The sequence below is a fragment of the Pinus tabuliformis genome, chromosome 5_1 (assembly GCF_031772625.1).
Source record: "Pinus tabuliformis cultivar Carrire ecotype Pingquan chromosome 5_1, CPIR1, whole genome shotgun sequence".
NCBI lineage: Eukaryota > Viridiplantae > Streptophyta > Pinopsida > Pinales > Pinaceae > Pinus > Pinus tabuliformis.
In genome coordinates, this window is record NC_142305.1 from 129872190 (window position 1) to 129884845 (window position 12656).

The 12656-nt window shown below is 42.1% G+C and overlaps 1 protein-coding gene across 3 annotated transcripts; it reads left to right on the forward strand.

Annotated features, from left to right (window-relative positions):
* Positions 1-5925: 5925 nt before the first annotated feature.
* Positions 5926-12304, forward strand: LOC149163763 (uncharacterized). Of its 3 annotated transcripts, none has more exons than XR_016260639.1 (5): positions 5926-6218; positions 8858-10247; positions 10454-10717; positions 11144-11509; positions 11818-12304. XR_016260639.1 is itself a non-coding variant. In XM_089431854.1 (4 exons), exons 2-4 carry the CDS (start codon positions 8860-8862, stop codon positions 11283-11285), a joined length of 1794 nt encoding a protein of 597 aa, XP_089287980.1. In that variant the 5' UTR covers positions 5926-6218; positions 8858-8859; the 3' UTR covers positions 11286-11897. The 3 variants fall into 3 exon arrangements, 1 of the variants encoding a protein (XP_089287980.1); XR_016260640.1 differs by having other exon boundaries at positions 10472-10717; XM_089431854.1 differs by having other exon boundaries at positions 11144-11897.
* Positions 12305-12656: the final 352 nt, after the last annotated feature.

The window sequence follows — 12656 nt, forward strand, 5'->3', positions numbered from 1 at the left end:
TTAATCCCTTTTATTCGTCCTCTTCTGTGTTCAGATGCAATCAATCTGCTTAGCCCTTCCATAATGAGAAGAAACAGGAGGGGGGAAAGTGGGCAGCCTTGTCTGAGGCCCCTTTCAGCAGTGAAGAAGGGGGTGGGGGAGCCATTAAGGAGGACACTGAACGGTACATCAGAGATACAGCTCATGATTCTTTTAATGAAGAGGAAGGGGAAACCCAAATGGGTGAGGAGCATTCTGATGTATAGCAAATTTACCCTATCGAAAGCTTTTGAGAGGTCCACCTTGAGGATCATTCCTTTCAGATTTTTGCTTTGCATAGAGTGTAGAAGCTCTTGAGCAGTACTAATAGCTTCATGGATCTGTCGCCGGTGGAGGAAATCGAATTGTTCAGAGGAAATATTGGCCGAGAGAATGGGCTTGATCCTGTTTGCTAGGATTTTGGCCAATATCTTATAGAGACAGTTGCAGAGCGAGATGGGCCTAAAATCATTAAAAGACACAGGCTTATCAGATTTGGGGATGAGGGCAATGAAGGTGGCTTTGATGCTCGAGGGGATAGATCCATTTTGGCTGCAGTGATTGATAGCTTTGAGGATGTCTTGTCCTAGCAGCTCGAAAAAAGCTAAATAGAACTCAATGGTCCAGCCATCTGGTCCCGGGATCTTGTCCTTTTGGAAGCCTTTGATGGTGGTTTCCAATTCCTCCAATGTAATATCTTTAGTGAGCTCCTCTGCATCTTCCTCATCCACGAATCTAGGGAAAAGTTCTGCCACTCTCATGATTTCTAACAGATTTGCTTGTCCCGGGGCCTTATATATGTTCCTGAAGTGCGAAGAGGCTAGATAAGCAAGTTCTCCAGGGCTGCTAACCGGTTGTCCATGGTCATCTTGTAGCTCCCAGATGGTGTTGATCGCCCTCCGCCCATTTTCAAACCGGTGGAAAAATTTTGTGTTCTCATCCCCCTCCTTGAGCCAAATGGCTCTGCTTCTTAGTCTCCAGGAGTCCTCCCTGTCTCTGAGAACCTGAGTCCTCCTTTTGATGAGGTCTTCAAACATGGATTTCTGATCTGGGGATAAATATGTTCCATCTGAGAGGGATTCAAGGGCCTCAATAGCTTGTTCCGCCAGAGATATTATTTGATCATCCTGTTTTCTCTTCAATTTTGCCCATTCTCTTGAAATCACTTTGATCTCGGAGAGGTTCCTGACAAAGCCAGTGGCTGGGTCCACATCTTCAGGAATCGGATGTGCTTTCCAGAAGTCCGTTATCAGTTTGATGTAAGTGGGATCCCGGAGCCAAGTTGCATTAAATTTGAAAGGGGCTTTTTGGGTCTACTGTCTTGCTCCCATTTCCAAGTATATGGGCCTATGGTCCGAGATCCCACCACTTCCCACCCATTGTCTAGATCTAGGGTGTTGGTTGCAAAGTCCTTCCTTAATGATGAAGCGATCCAGCCTTCTTGCTAGGTTCTGATTCCCTGTTCTGTTGTTCTTCCATGTGTATTGGATTTTTGCAGAAGGGAGATCAATCCAATGATGATCTTCTAGCAGTTGCCCAAAGAAGTCAGAGAGGGGGTCGATTTGTGCCAGATGTCCCCATGATTCAGAGAAGCCTATTGAGAAATTTAAATCTCCCCCCAAAATAACGTTCTCAGCTTGGAGAAGTGGGGAGCCGAGGAGCTTTTGCCAGAAAAGCTCTCTGTTTATGCAGGGTCCATAGACATTTATAATTTTAAGATTTTCCTCCATGTCTTTTGAATATATATCTGCCCCCAGAAAACCCCCTCCACCCCAAATGTTCTTAAGATGAATGGAGTTGTTCTTAAAGCCAATAACAATGCCTCCTGATCTGCCTGATACATCGATGGCTGTAAAAGTCCACCCAGGCAGCCATAAACCAAGAATGGAGGTTGCAGAGTCTGCTTTACATAAGGTTTCTTGTAAGAAGATGATGTCCACAGGGTTTGTGAGTAAGAGACGCTTCAGGGCCGATTTTTTATCGGGGCTAGCCAACCCTCTACAGTTGAAGGACAAGATTTTCATGGAGGGGGGGGGGGAGGGAGTCCTGCGCTCTAAGGGCCCTGTGAAGAGTCTGCTGTTTGCCAAGGAGGACCTCGTCCTCCATTTGCTTCCGAGCTATTGACATAGATGAAGGTCGACCACGCCCCTGCTTTGGCGAGAGGATTAGGGACTCCACCGACAGCCCAATGGAGTCCGAGACTTTCAGCTTAGTGGTTGAGCGGGTGAAATATCTCGGAGAAGAGTTTACAGAAGGGGAGGGCGAAGGAAAGGAGGGGTGGGGGAAAGAGGGATGCGAGGAGGAGATCGGAAGGCCAGATGGCCTCGGGATAGGGCAGGATACATAAAGCGAAGGGGGTTGGGAAGGGCATGCAACCTTTACCAGGTCGAGGGCAGACGGGGATGAGGGATCCTGATGGGGGGGGCATGCCAATGGTAGATAAACTCATAGAAGCAAATAGAGAAATAGAGGCAAACGATATAGAGGACGTACCCGAGGAGAAGACAACTCCCTTTGCGGCTTTGGAGCGCGTCAGAGGAGGAGATGGAGGTCGAGTCGAGTTTGAGACTTGCTTCTTGCGACGAGGTGCTGGAGGCACTTCCACCGTGTCCGATGTGATGATGTGGTCCGTTCTTGGTGCCATGGCTGCCGGGGGATCAGGTTGTCCTTCTGTGGTGGGCAGGTCCTGGCCTGTAGCTGTCTGCTGGGTCTTTTGGACGAGGGGGCAATCCTTATATAGATGACCCACCTGGTGGCATCTTCTGCATCTATAGGGGATGCCCTCATAATCAAGCTTCTGCTTCCTTGAAGTGGATTTCCATTGTATGGTGATATTTTCCGGCACTCCCCCTCTGGTATCCATATGCACTAGGATTCTTGCATATGCCATCGCGCCCGTCGAGATGTAGGATTTATCGGATTCCATGAAAGTGCCTAGCGCATTCCCAATTCTCTTGAAGATATCTTCAGACCAGTACTGCAGTGGCAAGCCCGGTAATCTGACCCAGACTGGACCAATGCCCAATAGCTCCGTCTCCGGGTCGAATAGGGGCGTCCATCGCTTGAGAAGGACCGGGGCTTTCTCAAAGTGCCAAAACGATGAAAGGACCCAACTCGTGTGGTCCGCCCGTGCAAATTTGAGTGCAAACCATCCTCGCACAAACGTCTGGACCGATGGAATCTCCGCGAGGTATTGACCCCAGATCTCAGTCGCCCATTGCTTAATCTTTGCCGCTGAGGTGTGTTTGCCCTTGATCCGACCCACAAGGACGCAGTCTGCCAGATCCATGGCGTCCCCCCACCGAATATCCTCTTCCAGTCGCAGGAAAGCGTCCTCCGCAGTGGATTTGAAACAGCGCTGCTTCTTGGCGGGGCGGGAGGACATGCGACCCGGGTTGACAGTTGCCTGTGAGCCCGCAGGGGGGGGGGGACAAGAGGGGGGGGGGGAGAGGTTAGTCCCGGGGGAGGGGATGGCTTCAGGGAGAGGAGGGACCACGTGATAGTTGCCAGAGGGAGCGGGAGGGATCGAGGGAGGGTTTGATGTCGAGAGGGGAGGGTTTACCGCGGGATGAGAGGAGTTCTCTGAAGGGATAACGGGGAGAAGGGAAAGGGGGGGTAAATCCGGTTGATGGGGGGGGGGTACGCCGTTCGGGGAGGTTTGAAAACAGTCCGCCAGGAAACCCAGAGTAGCCGGAGAGGGGACTGCGAAGGAGTTCCAGGAGGAGGGCTCGCCTGGGAAGAGTGAGGTGGGGAGTGACGGGTCAGTCGGGGGAGAGAAATGCTCAAAACTAGCAGACATATTCCCACTGTGCATACCCCCGGATGAAGTAAACGTGGAGCGCCAGATGGAGCTTTCCGCCAGCGGGGACTCCGAATAATCCACTTCCTCTGAGTCCATGTCGACAGCTGCAAAGTGCCCTCCTCGGAAAACAGGTAACCGCCCGATAGTGCTCTCCTCGAAACCTGGTAACCGCTTAGGGTTAGCACCGACAGCGGGGGGAACCGTTGAGCCTGTGCAGGTGAATGTTCTTTGCTACAGGTCGCTCTCTCCGTTAGCTATGAAAACGACTCCTTCCAAGTGCTGTCGGCCGATCAGATGGGGAGGCTCCGTCCCAATGCGAAGGAGATCAGGTAGCCAGTAGAAAAATAACTGAGATAAAAAGGAGTAAACGGGAGAGCAAGGGTAAATAAAGTTGAAAGGAGTCACGGGTCGCGGGGAAGATCCATAAGTCGGCTCGCGATCCAAAGAAAAAACGGGGGGATAGTACGGTTGCGGGGGGGGGGGGGGTTATAGGGCCGTAGGACGGCCTGCAAACCCCTGTCAGTAGGTTTTCATTGCTTAGGTTGCAGAGCCCGTTTCATGAGTCAAAAAATATCATCAAGTTGATGATATATAACATAACATTACTATTTCTCTTCCATACTCGACACATTACACCAATTTAGATCCATCTTAATTCCTCATCTAGCAAGTGACAAGTGGTGTCAAATCTTTTTTCACTTGCATCTCATGAGATTTGATCCCGCTAGTCCCAAGGATGTGGTCTAATGGTTAGGTGGGGAGGTTTGGTCCCCACAAGGCTCGTGATCTAATCTCAGGTAGAACTATGTACACTTGAGAGTTGCTCTAAGTGTGATTTATTCAGATGAAAAAAAGAGATTTGATCGCTCTAAAGGCTTGCTAGATCCGAAGTTGAAATAGATTTACGCTGATTTAATTATTAATTTTATGTTTTTTTTTTTAATATTTAGTTTTATGTCATTTGAATCATTTTATTTTTAATTAATTTAAATTTGATTTTATTTTGACAAAGTCAAAATGTTAAACATTACAACATTTGGAATAACTCTTACATAACATGACATTACAATATCACATTCATATTGGGGTGGACAACACCTTTTGGCACAAGTAGGAACCATTGAGTGACATGCATAACCTCTGGCTTGAGTAGTTGCAATTCAAAGGCATCTAAACCGTCAAAATCACTCGGGGATCACACTCAGCTTGGGACACATAAACCCTTAACACGCGTAAATTTTTACCCACAAAAATTTAAATAACTCGGGGATCACACTCAGCTTGGGACACATAAACCCTTAACACGCGTAAATTTTTACCCACAAAAATTTAAATAATGGCTTAAGTAGTTGCAATTCAAAGGCATCTAAACCGTCAAAATCACTCGGGGATCACACTCAGCTTGGGACACATAAACCCTTAACACGCGTAAATTTTTACCCACAAAAATTTAAATAACCTTTACACTGCATAATGCCTTAACAAAACACCCTATTACCATTTGCTTTAAGCCTTATAAATTTACTTAAAATTAAAAAAAAAATTTATTTATTTAATTTTTCTAATCACTGGATGAAAACTAAAATTTTATTATTTCATATATGCTCATCATGAAACAATGAACCAATTTAAATAAGGGTACCCTCACCCAAAATCCATTAATTTGGTTTTACCCCTTCAGAAAGAATCATCCAAAATGAAATCCATTACTTCACACTTCACACCTTATTAAAATAATAGGATTTTTTTTAATTTTTAAATGTGCATAAAGAAATATTAGTAAAATAAAAATATATTACTTCAATTGTTACGTATTATTAAAGAACTATTTAAAAATAAGTATCTAATAAAGCTTATTAATTCACCCTTGCAAAAATGGTGTTGAACTTATGAAGAGAGGACAGGTGTGCCCTATTCAACTTATGAAAAGAGGACAGGTGTACCCTAAAACCCAAGGGTTAATATAAAAATTATGATAAACCACGTCGGCACCAAGTGCTCAGAGGAGTTTTAGTATTAATTTTTTAATAAAAAATATTCAGAGGCGGACTCAAAAAATTATAATATGGAAAATAGGGCTTTTCCATAATGATTTAAAAGGAACTACAACAAAACGTACTTATTTATCGTGGACGTGAAGCTCAGGCAATGGCCGTGGTCAAAGGGTTTCGGCCTCATTGATTTATTTTTTCGTCCCATCTGGGATAGAAAATTTTGAAATTAGTGTTAGTCTTGCATAGCGTGATTTCGATTCTCATAAGCCCCTGCCGAGGGAAATTGGCTTAGAGATTTTTCAGTTCCATCTGGGATAGAATTTCGAAACTAGTGTTCGTCTTGCATAGCGTGATTTCGTTTTTCATAGCGGAGGAAAATTGGCTTAGGGATTTGAAAAGATCAGGTATGCTGTAGGCTTTTGCGTTCTTTGATTTCTGAATTCCAGAGATTTCCTTTTAGTGAAAGAAGTTGTTTGCTTTGAAGTAGAACACCGTGAAATCGTTTGCTTTTGTGTTAGTTTTGTTTTTCTGTTGGAAGCTTTGAATTTCTTTAAAAATAATGGGTATTCCACATCTTAATGAAGTCCAAGTTGTAAAAAGATTGTGAAGCCATGACATAAAATTGTGTTGAGCTAGCTGTTGATGGTTTGAATCAACTTATTAGCGTTATTTCTGCATAAATTGAAAATTTTGCTGTAAATTTCTGTAATTTCGCTCTTTCCTCCCTATTTTTTTTTAGAAGGTGGGTTAACGAGCATTCAAGCAATTATTTTTCATTGGCCAATTTTTTGGGTTGTTAGTTCCATCTGCTGTCATTTGTCATTTCATGTTTGTTTAGGCAGTTGTTTTTAAAGAGACTTTTTGGAAGCTTTTCCGGTGGGTTTTTCCCGTCAAAATCTGGTAGCAATTTATTGGAATCGCAAGTTTGATAGCTAATTTCTGCACAATGAAAGCCCCCAGGGTTTTTCAAGGTGCTGAATCCAAATATGCACTTAAAAAACCATTTTAAATTATACAAATCAAGATTTAACCTCAATTTTTCCCGCTGGATTCCGTCATCACCAGAATCTCCAAAAAAATCTGCACTAAAGACAACTCCTTTGTTTAGTCCTTTTGTTAAGAGGTTTAATATTCTTCTTTAAAATTTTATGGAAACATGTTTTAAGTTCTGTACACAGTCCTGTGATTGTGAAACCCAAGTTTAGCCTGATCTATGCAATTTTCTAAACACTTACAAGTATGTACGCAGTCCTGTGATTGTGAAACCCAAGTTTAGCCTGATCTATGCAATTTTGTAAACACTCACAAGTATGTCAGCGACGTCAATTTCTTGCAAAGCAGCGGCAGGGGCTGGTGATAGGGCATTGTATTCATTTTACAACTGCCCGCTGTATTTCTGTATTTCTCTGGGTTCGCTGTCTCAATGAGCGATTGTGGTTTTTGTTTGAAGAAGAAACAATTATTTTAACTTCCACGATTTTTGTTTGAAGAAGAAACAATTATTTTAATATTTTAACTTCCACGATGCCAAAGATAGTCTGTGGCATAGATTGCTTCACCATCTGATTCCTGTATTCAGCTCTTTCTCTCCTCTTGTATTAAGCTGAATCAGCTCTTTCTCTCCCCTTGTATTAAGCTCTTTTCGTGAGAGGTTTCACAATAAACTCTCCTGGCTACTCGATAAACCTCTGAATAAATTATTATTCCTCCAAGATAAGGAATTTTTTTTCAAGATAGCTGCCAAGAATACCTGAATAACTTTTTGCCCTATTCTCTGTTTTCTTGAAATTCTCACATTAAATGAAATGCTTTTCTGTCTCTACTTTCCAAGAAGAGCTTTTTTGTCTCACTTTTCAGTAAGATCAAAAATACATACTCTTTCCTCCCACACTTCTTTTCGCAAACTTTTTCTGCCTTAACTTGCTTTCTCCTTCTTTGAAAGCCTCACTTTCTAAAATGAAATGCTTTTCTGTCTTCCTTTTCAGGAAGAACAGGTCTCCCTTTTCAGGAAGAACAAAAATACATATTCTTTTTAGTCTCCACTTTTTTAGGAAGAACAAAAATACATACTCTTTTCTGGCTGGCTCCACTTCTGTCTCCACTTTTTAGAAAGAGCAAAAAATACATACTCTTTTCTGTCTCCACTTTTTAGGAAGAGCAAAAAATACATACTATTTTCTGTCTCCACTTTTTAGGAAGAGCAAAAAATACACTCTTTTCTCTTTCTCTTTTCTAAGTCTTTCTCCACTTAGGACAAAGTCTCCACCTAGCCTAGCAAGAAGCAAAAACATACATACTCTTTTCTGTCTCCACTTAGGATGAGCAAAAAAATACACTCTTTTCTGTCTCCACTTAGGATGAGCAAAAATACATACTCTTTCTGTCTAGCCTAGCAAGAAGCAAAAACATACATACTCTTTTCTGTCTCCACTTAGGATGAGCAAAAAAATACACTCTTTTCTGTCTCCACTTAGGATGAGCAAAAATACATACTCTTTCTTCCCACACTTCTTTTAGCAAACCTTTGACCTTTTCCAATGCCCTGTGCCCTGTTTCACAATGGAGTTAATGACTAATAAGAACTTTTAGCTATCCTGGAAATATTGGCTCCTATGTGGATGGCTTTTTTCTCTTCTTTACTAGCCCTTAATAACAAAGCTCCACCACATAACACCCGTGCTTTGGGTTTATGTGTTAGATACGAGGATATCAACTCTGCCTAGTTTGCCCTGAAATTCCATCCAATCTCATTTTTATTATTATTTAATTTGATGTGAAGTTTGATGGTTGACATAACAATCCTTTCATTTCAGCCTCAATATTGTCACAAGTTGTCCTGAAATTGCAATCTCATTTTTATTATCATTTCGTTTAATGTGGACAGATGAGAATCAATGGAAGTTTGATGAATGACTTCACAATCCTTCCAGTTCACTTTCAATTAACTATTCACACTAAAATGCTTTTTACTATCTTATTCTTTTAAATTACTTATGGAAAATATGGTGTGTGACATGTCAATGATATTATGTTATTTTTACAGGAATGGCATTAGAATCACCTACAATGAGCTGGGACAAGAAGGAAAGTCTTCCCAGGAAAGCAAAGGAAGACTATGGACGAAGATCAGCTAATCTCGATCTGAATAAGGCTGACGAGGGAGTTGAATATGATTATCAGCCTTATAAAGAAGAGCCAGAGAAGACTGAAAGCAATGGCAATCATCAAGTTCAAGCTCCTGTTCAATACCTACCTATGAAGATCGAAATGAATAGAAGCCCTGAGTCAAATAGATGCTCTCCGTCTCTTTCAAAGTCGAGATCAGTCTCACCTGTTACTATACAGAACATGTCTGAAGGAAGAAGGGTGGCTTCCTCCCCTCGTAAAGATCAGACAGGGGATTGTCCTGGCAGGATGTCTGATTCACCTTGGAAATCTTCTCTGGGGCAATCACTTGCGAGAGACAGGTCGCCTTCTCCTTTAAGGGTTAAGTCACCTTCACCTGTTAAATGTATCTCCACTTCCCAGAGCAGACATATATCTTCTCCTACAAACTACACATCACATTTATCTTATAGCCACCAAATATCCTCTCCAGCAAAGCCAAAATCCCAATTGCCCATTAATCACAGATCACCATCCTCTGAAAAGCATTCTCCTTCATCTGTTAAGCTCAGCTCTGCCTCTCCTGCAAAGTATATGCCAGTTTCTCTGGGCAGGCGGGAATCAGCCTCACCTGCGAAGTATACTTCCCCTTCGCCTGTAATGCACATGTCATCTTCTACTCAGCAGGATGTATCACCTTATATTGGAAGGCAAAATTCTTCCTCTCCTCGAAAGGACGCATCACCTTCTCTGCGAAGGCACAGCTCTTCTCCTCGGAGAGATGCATCACCTTCTCCGGGAAGGCACAGGCCTTCTCCTTGGAGGGATGTGAGGGATCTATCACCTTCTCCGGCAAGGCACATGCCTTCTCGTCCTCCCAGGGATGATGTATCACCTTCTCCGGGAAGGCAGAGGTCTCCACCTCCGAGGGATGTATCACCTTCTCTGAGAAGTCACAGGTCTTCCTCTCCCCGGAGGGTTGCTTCACCTTCTCCAGGAACGAAAATGGGTTCTTCTAGGAGGAATTTATCACATTCTCCTGCTAGTCGCAGGTCTTCACCTCCACTGAGGGATGTATCGCCTTCTCCGGGAAAGTATGGGTCTTCACCTCGGATGGATGTATCGGCTTCTCCAGGAAGACACAGGACGACTCCCTCAAAACGAAGATCTTCAGTTGGCAGGTGTATTTCTCCATCTCCAAAAAGGAGGCGGCATGATAGATCACAGACTGCTGGAAGGCGCGGTGTTTCTCCTGTCTATGGAAGAGGTTATCGGGATAGATCTCAATCAAGGTCTCCTCCGCGGGACTATTATCGAAGATCACCTAGGTATGCCTTATTTTACATTTGAATTGCCCCTGATGTGTAGTATTCTGTTGTTCCGCCTTGCTTGATGTAAGTATGTATCGTTGATTCAAAATTATTCTTCATAAGTATAATGTTTACTGCACACAATATCTGTTGCCTATGCTTTTGTGTAAGCTAGGTTCTCACATTTGTCCTATTTTATGAACCTTGTGGTCTTTGAGATGCAGGGGCAGATATTCACCCAGGAGCAGATATTCGCCCAGGAGCAGATATTCGCCCAGACGAAGAACTCCTCCAAGGTATCATTCTCGACGTCGATCTCCAAGACGAAGGCAATGGTCACCCCCTCCTAACAGGAATACTGGTATTGGTAAACCGGGAAACAACTTATTTATAGCAGGATTTAGTTTTGATACCACAGAGAGGGATTTGGAGCGAAAGTTTAGTAGATTTGGTCGTGTTACTGATGTCCGTGTTGTTCGAGACAAGAGGTGAGGCTTCATAAGTAAAATAAATAAAATCACATTTTAATGTTGAGTGTTTGACCAACTATATCTTTAGAGTTTTTCATTTGCCCTGATTCTCGTCTTTATGTGCCAGCTTTGCGAGAACTGCTGAGCTTGCTTTTGTACAATTTGTGGTTCTTAATCTGTTTTAATCACCCTTCTGTGAACCCCTTCAACTTCTATCATTGAAAACAATCATTACTCTCTGCATTATTTCTCACTCCCTCATGAAATGTATTAAGCATCTACGAAATGAAATATCTGATCCTTTTCAAGTTTTCTGTTGGGTTGCTGCGGCTACTTTACTCAACATTTCCTCGCGTATGTACTTAGAAGCTATTTACAAGCTAGGCTGATGAATGCTGTCACCAAATGTTTGTTACTTACTTTCTTCATTCCAATCTGTTACAGGTCTGGGGATTCTCGAGGTTTTGGGTTTTTAACACTTGAGCGAGATGAGGATGCAGATGCTGCGATAAGGGCACTAGACCAAACTGAGTGGAATGGTCGGATTGTTCTTATTGAGAAGGCGAAGACACCAACTCGTTACTGAATAAAGTTGATAGTTTTGTCTTAGGAATTTTTACTAATTGCTTTTAGTGATATTTATATTTTTATCAGAGAATTTTAAGGTTTTGAACTTGACAGAGTACCCAAAGCCCTATGAGGAATCATATATGATAAGTGACACTCAACGAACTCGTGTTCCATTTCCAGCATATACGACTTAAGTTTTGGGTGCACGAGAAGTTCACATGATACCAGTTATTTTCTGAAGTATGTAATGTTAAGTCTTTGTATTTGTGTTAGCTTTCTTTAGTTTATTGTCTACAATTATTGTGTTGATGCTAGTTGAAGGACCATTGAATTCTGTAATCATATAAATTAAAGCTTGAACATGCAAGAGTAATTTATCTGCAGCTTATTTTGCAGATTGGGTTTCAGATGGTCATAGTGAAGTGTTAAATAATATTTGATTCATATTATAAGATATTATTTGAAGTAATTGATGGAACATTCTTATAATATTGCCCAAATATGCTGTATTAGATGATAACTTCTTTTTGCATGCAATACTCTTTCAGGGTCGCCCAGCGGCTATCTGTACCTTTTTCCATTTGTTCCTGAGAACTTGTACATTAGCTTTTCTCGAGCATTTTATGAAGTTGGCGTACCTGGAACATTTTGGACATGGTCATTGTTACATTTTCACTTGCTCAAATCTTACGGTGGCATTCTGAAATTTATGTACCTTCCACAAGAACACGCTACTAGCATTGCATGTACCACATTGCCATGTTGTTTGACTTGGAGCGATGAGTGCACATCAATGGTACTTTGCTTGATGATCAGGGTACAATATTGTCAATAACCTTGTGTGAGGGTTTTATTAGCTTTTTCTTTTGTGATGTGCACTGCAGCAGTGCTATTCTGGGCATCTATAGAGGTAAGTAATTGGTAAACTTCAGCATAAAGAGGTACATGTTTCAGTTAGTACAAGTGACATGCGAGAGTTCCACCAGACATGTGAAGGTAAGGTATGGTTTCTAACTTCAAATTTTATGTTAATAACTTAATTGCAATCCATAGCTGCTATATGCATAAAATCTGTATAAAGTTTAGAACTTGGCACATTCGGTGGAATAGATATCTGGCAGAGAAACTAAAGAAAATCCAAGTTATATGGTGTGGCCTCTTGGGTTGTATTTCTAGTAGTAGCTTCTAAAGAGTGATTCAGCAAGTTCCTTGATGCGATCAATTGATCAGGCTGAATTAATTTTTTTCACATTCCTGAAGCATTTGAAGCATTTGCAAAATATTGTCTCAAATGCTGCAAATGTTAGATGGTAGAACTGCCAAGGATTTGTCCTTTCCAAGTGTTGATCATGGTATATTTAAATGCTAAGAAGATGTTTTTGATGAT

What these genes read in the sequence shown, in the direction of transcription:
- LOC149163763 (XM_089431854.1), top strand. Translation starts at nt 8,860, where the DNA reads ATGGCATTAGAATCACCTACAATGAGCTGGGACAAGAAGGAAAGTCTT. An exon ending in TATTATCGAAGATCACCTAG is followed by an intron (nt 10,248 to 10,453) that starts GTATGCCTTATT and finishes TTTGAGATGCAG; the next exon opens with GGGCAGATATTCACCCAGGA. An exon ending in CGTGTTGTTCGAGACAAGAG is followed by an intron (nt 10,718 to 11,143) that starts GTGAGGCTTCAT and finishes AATCTGTTACAG; the next exon opens with GTCTGGGGATTCTCGAGGTT.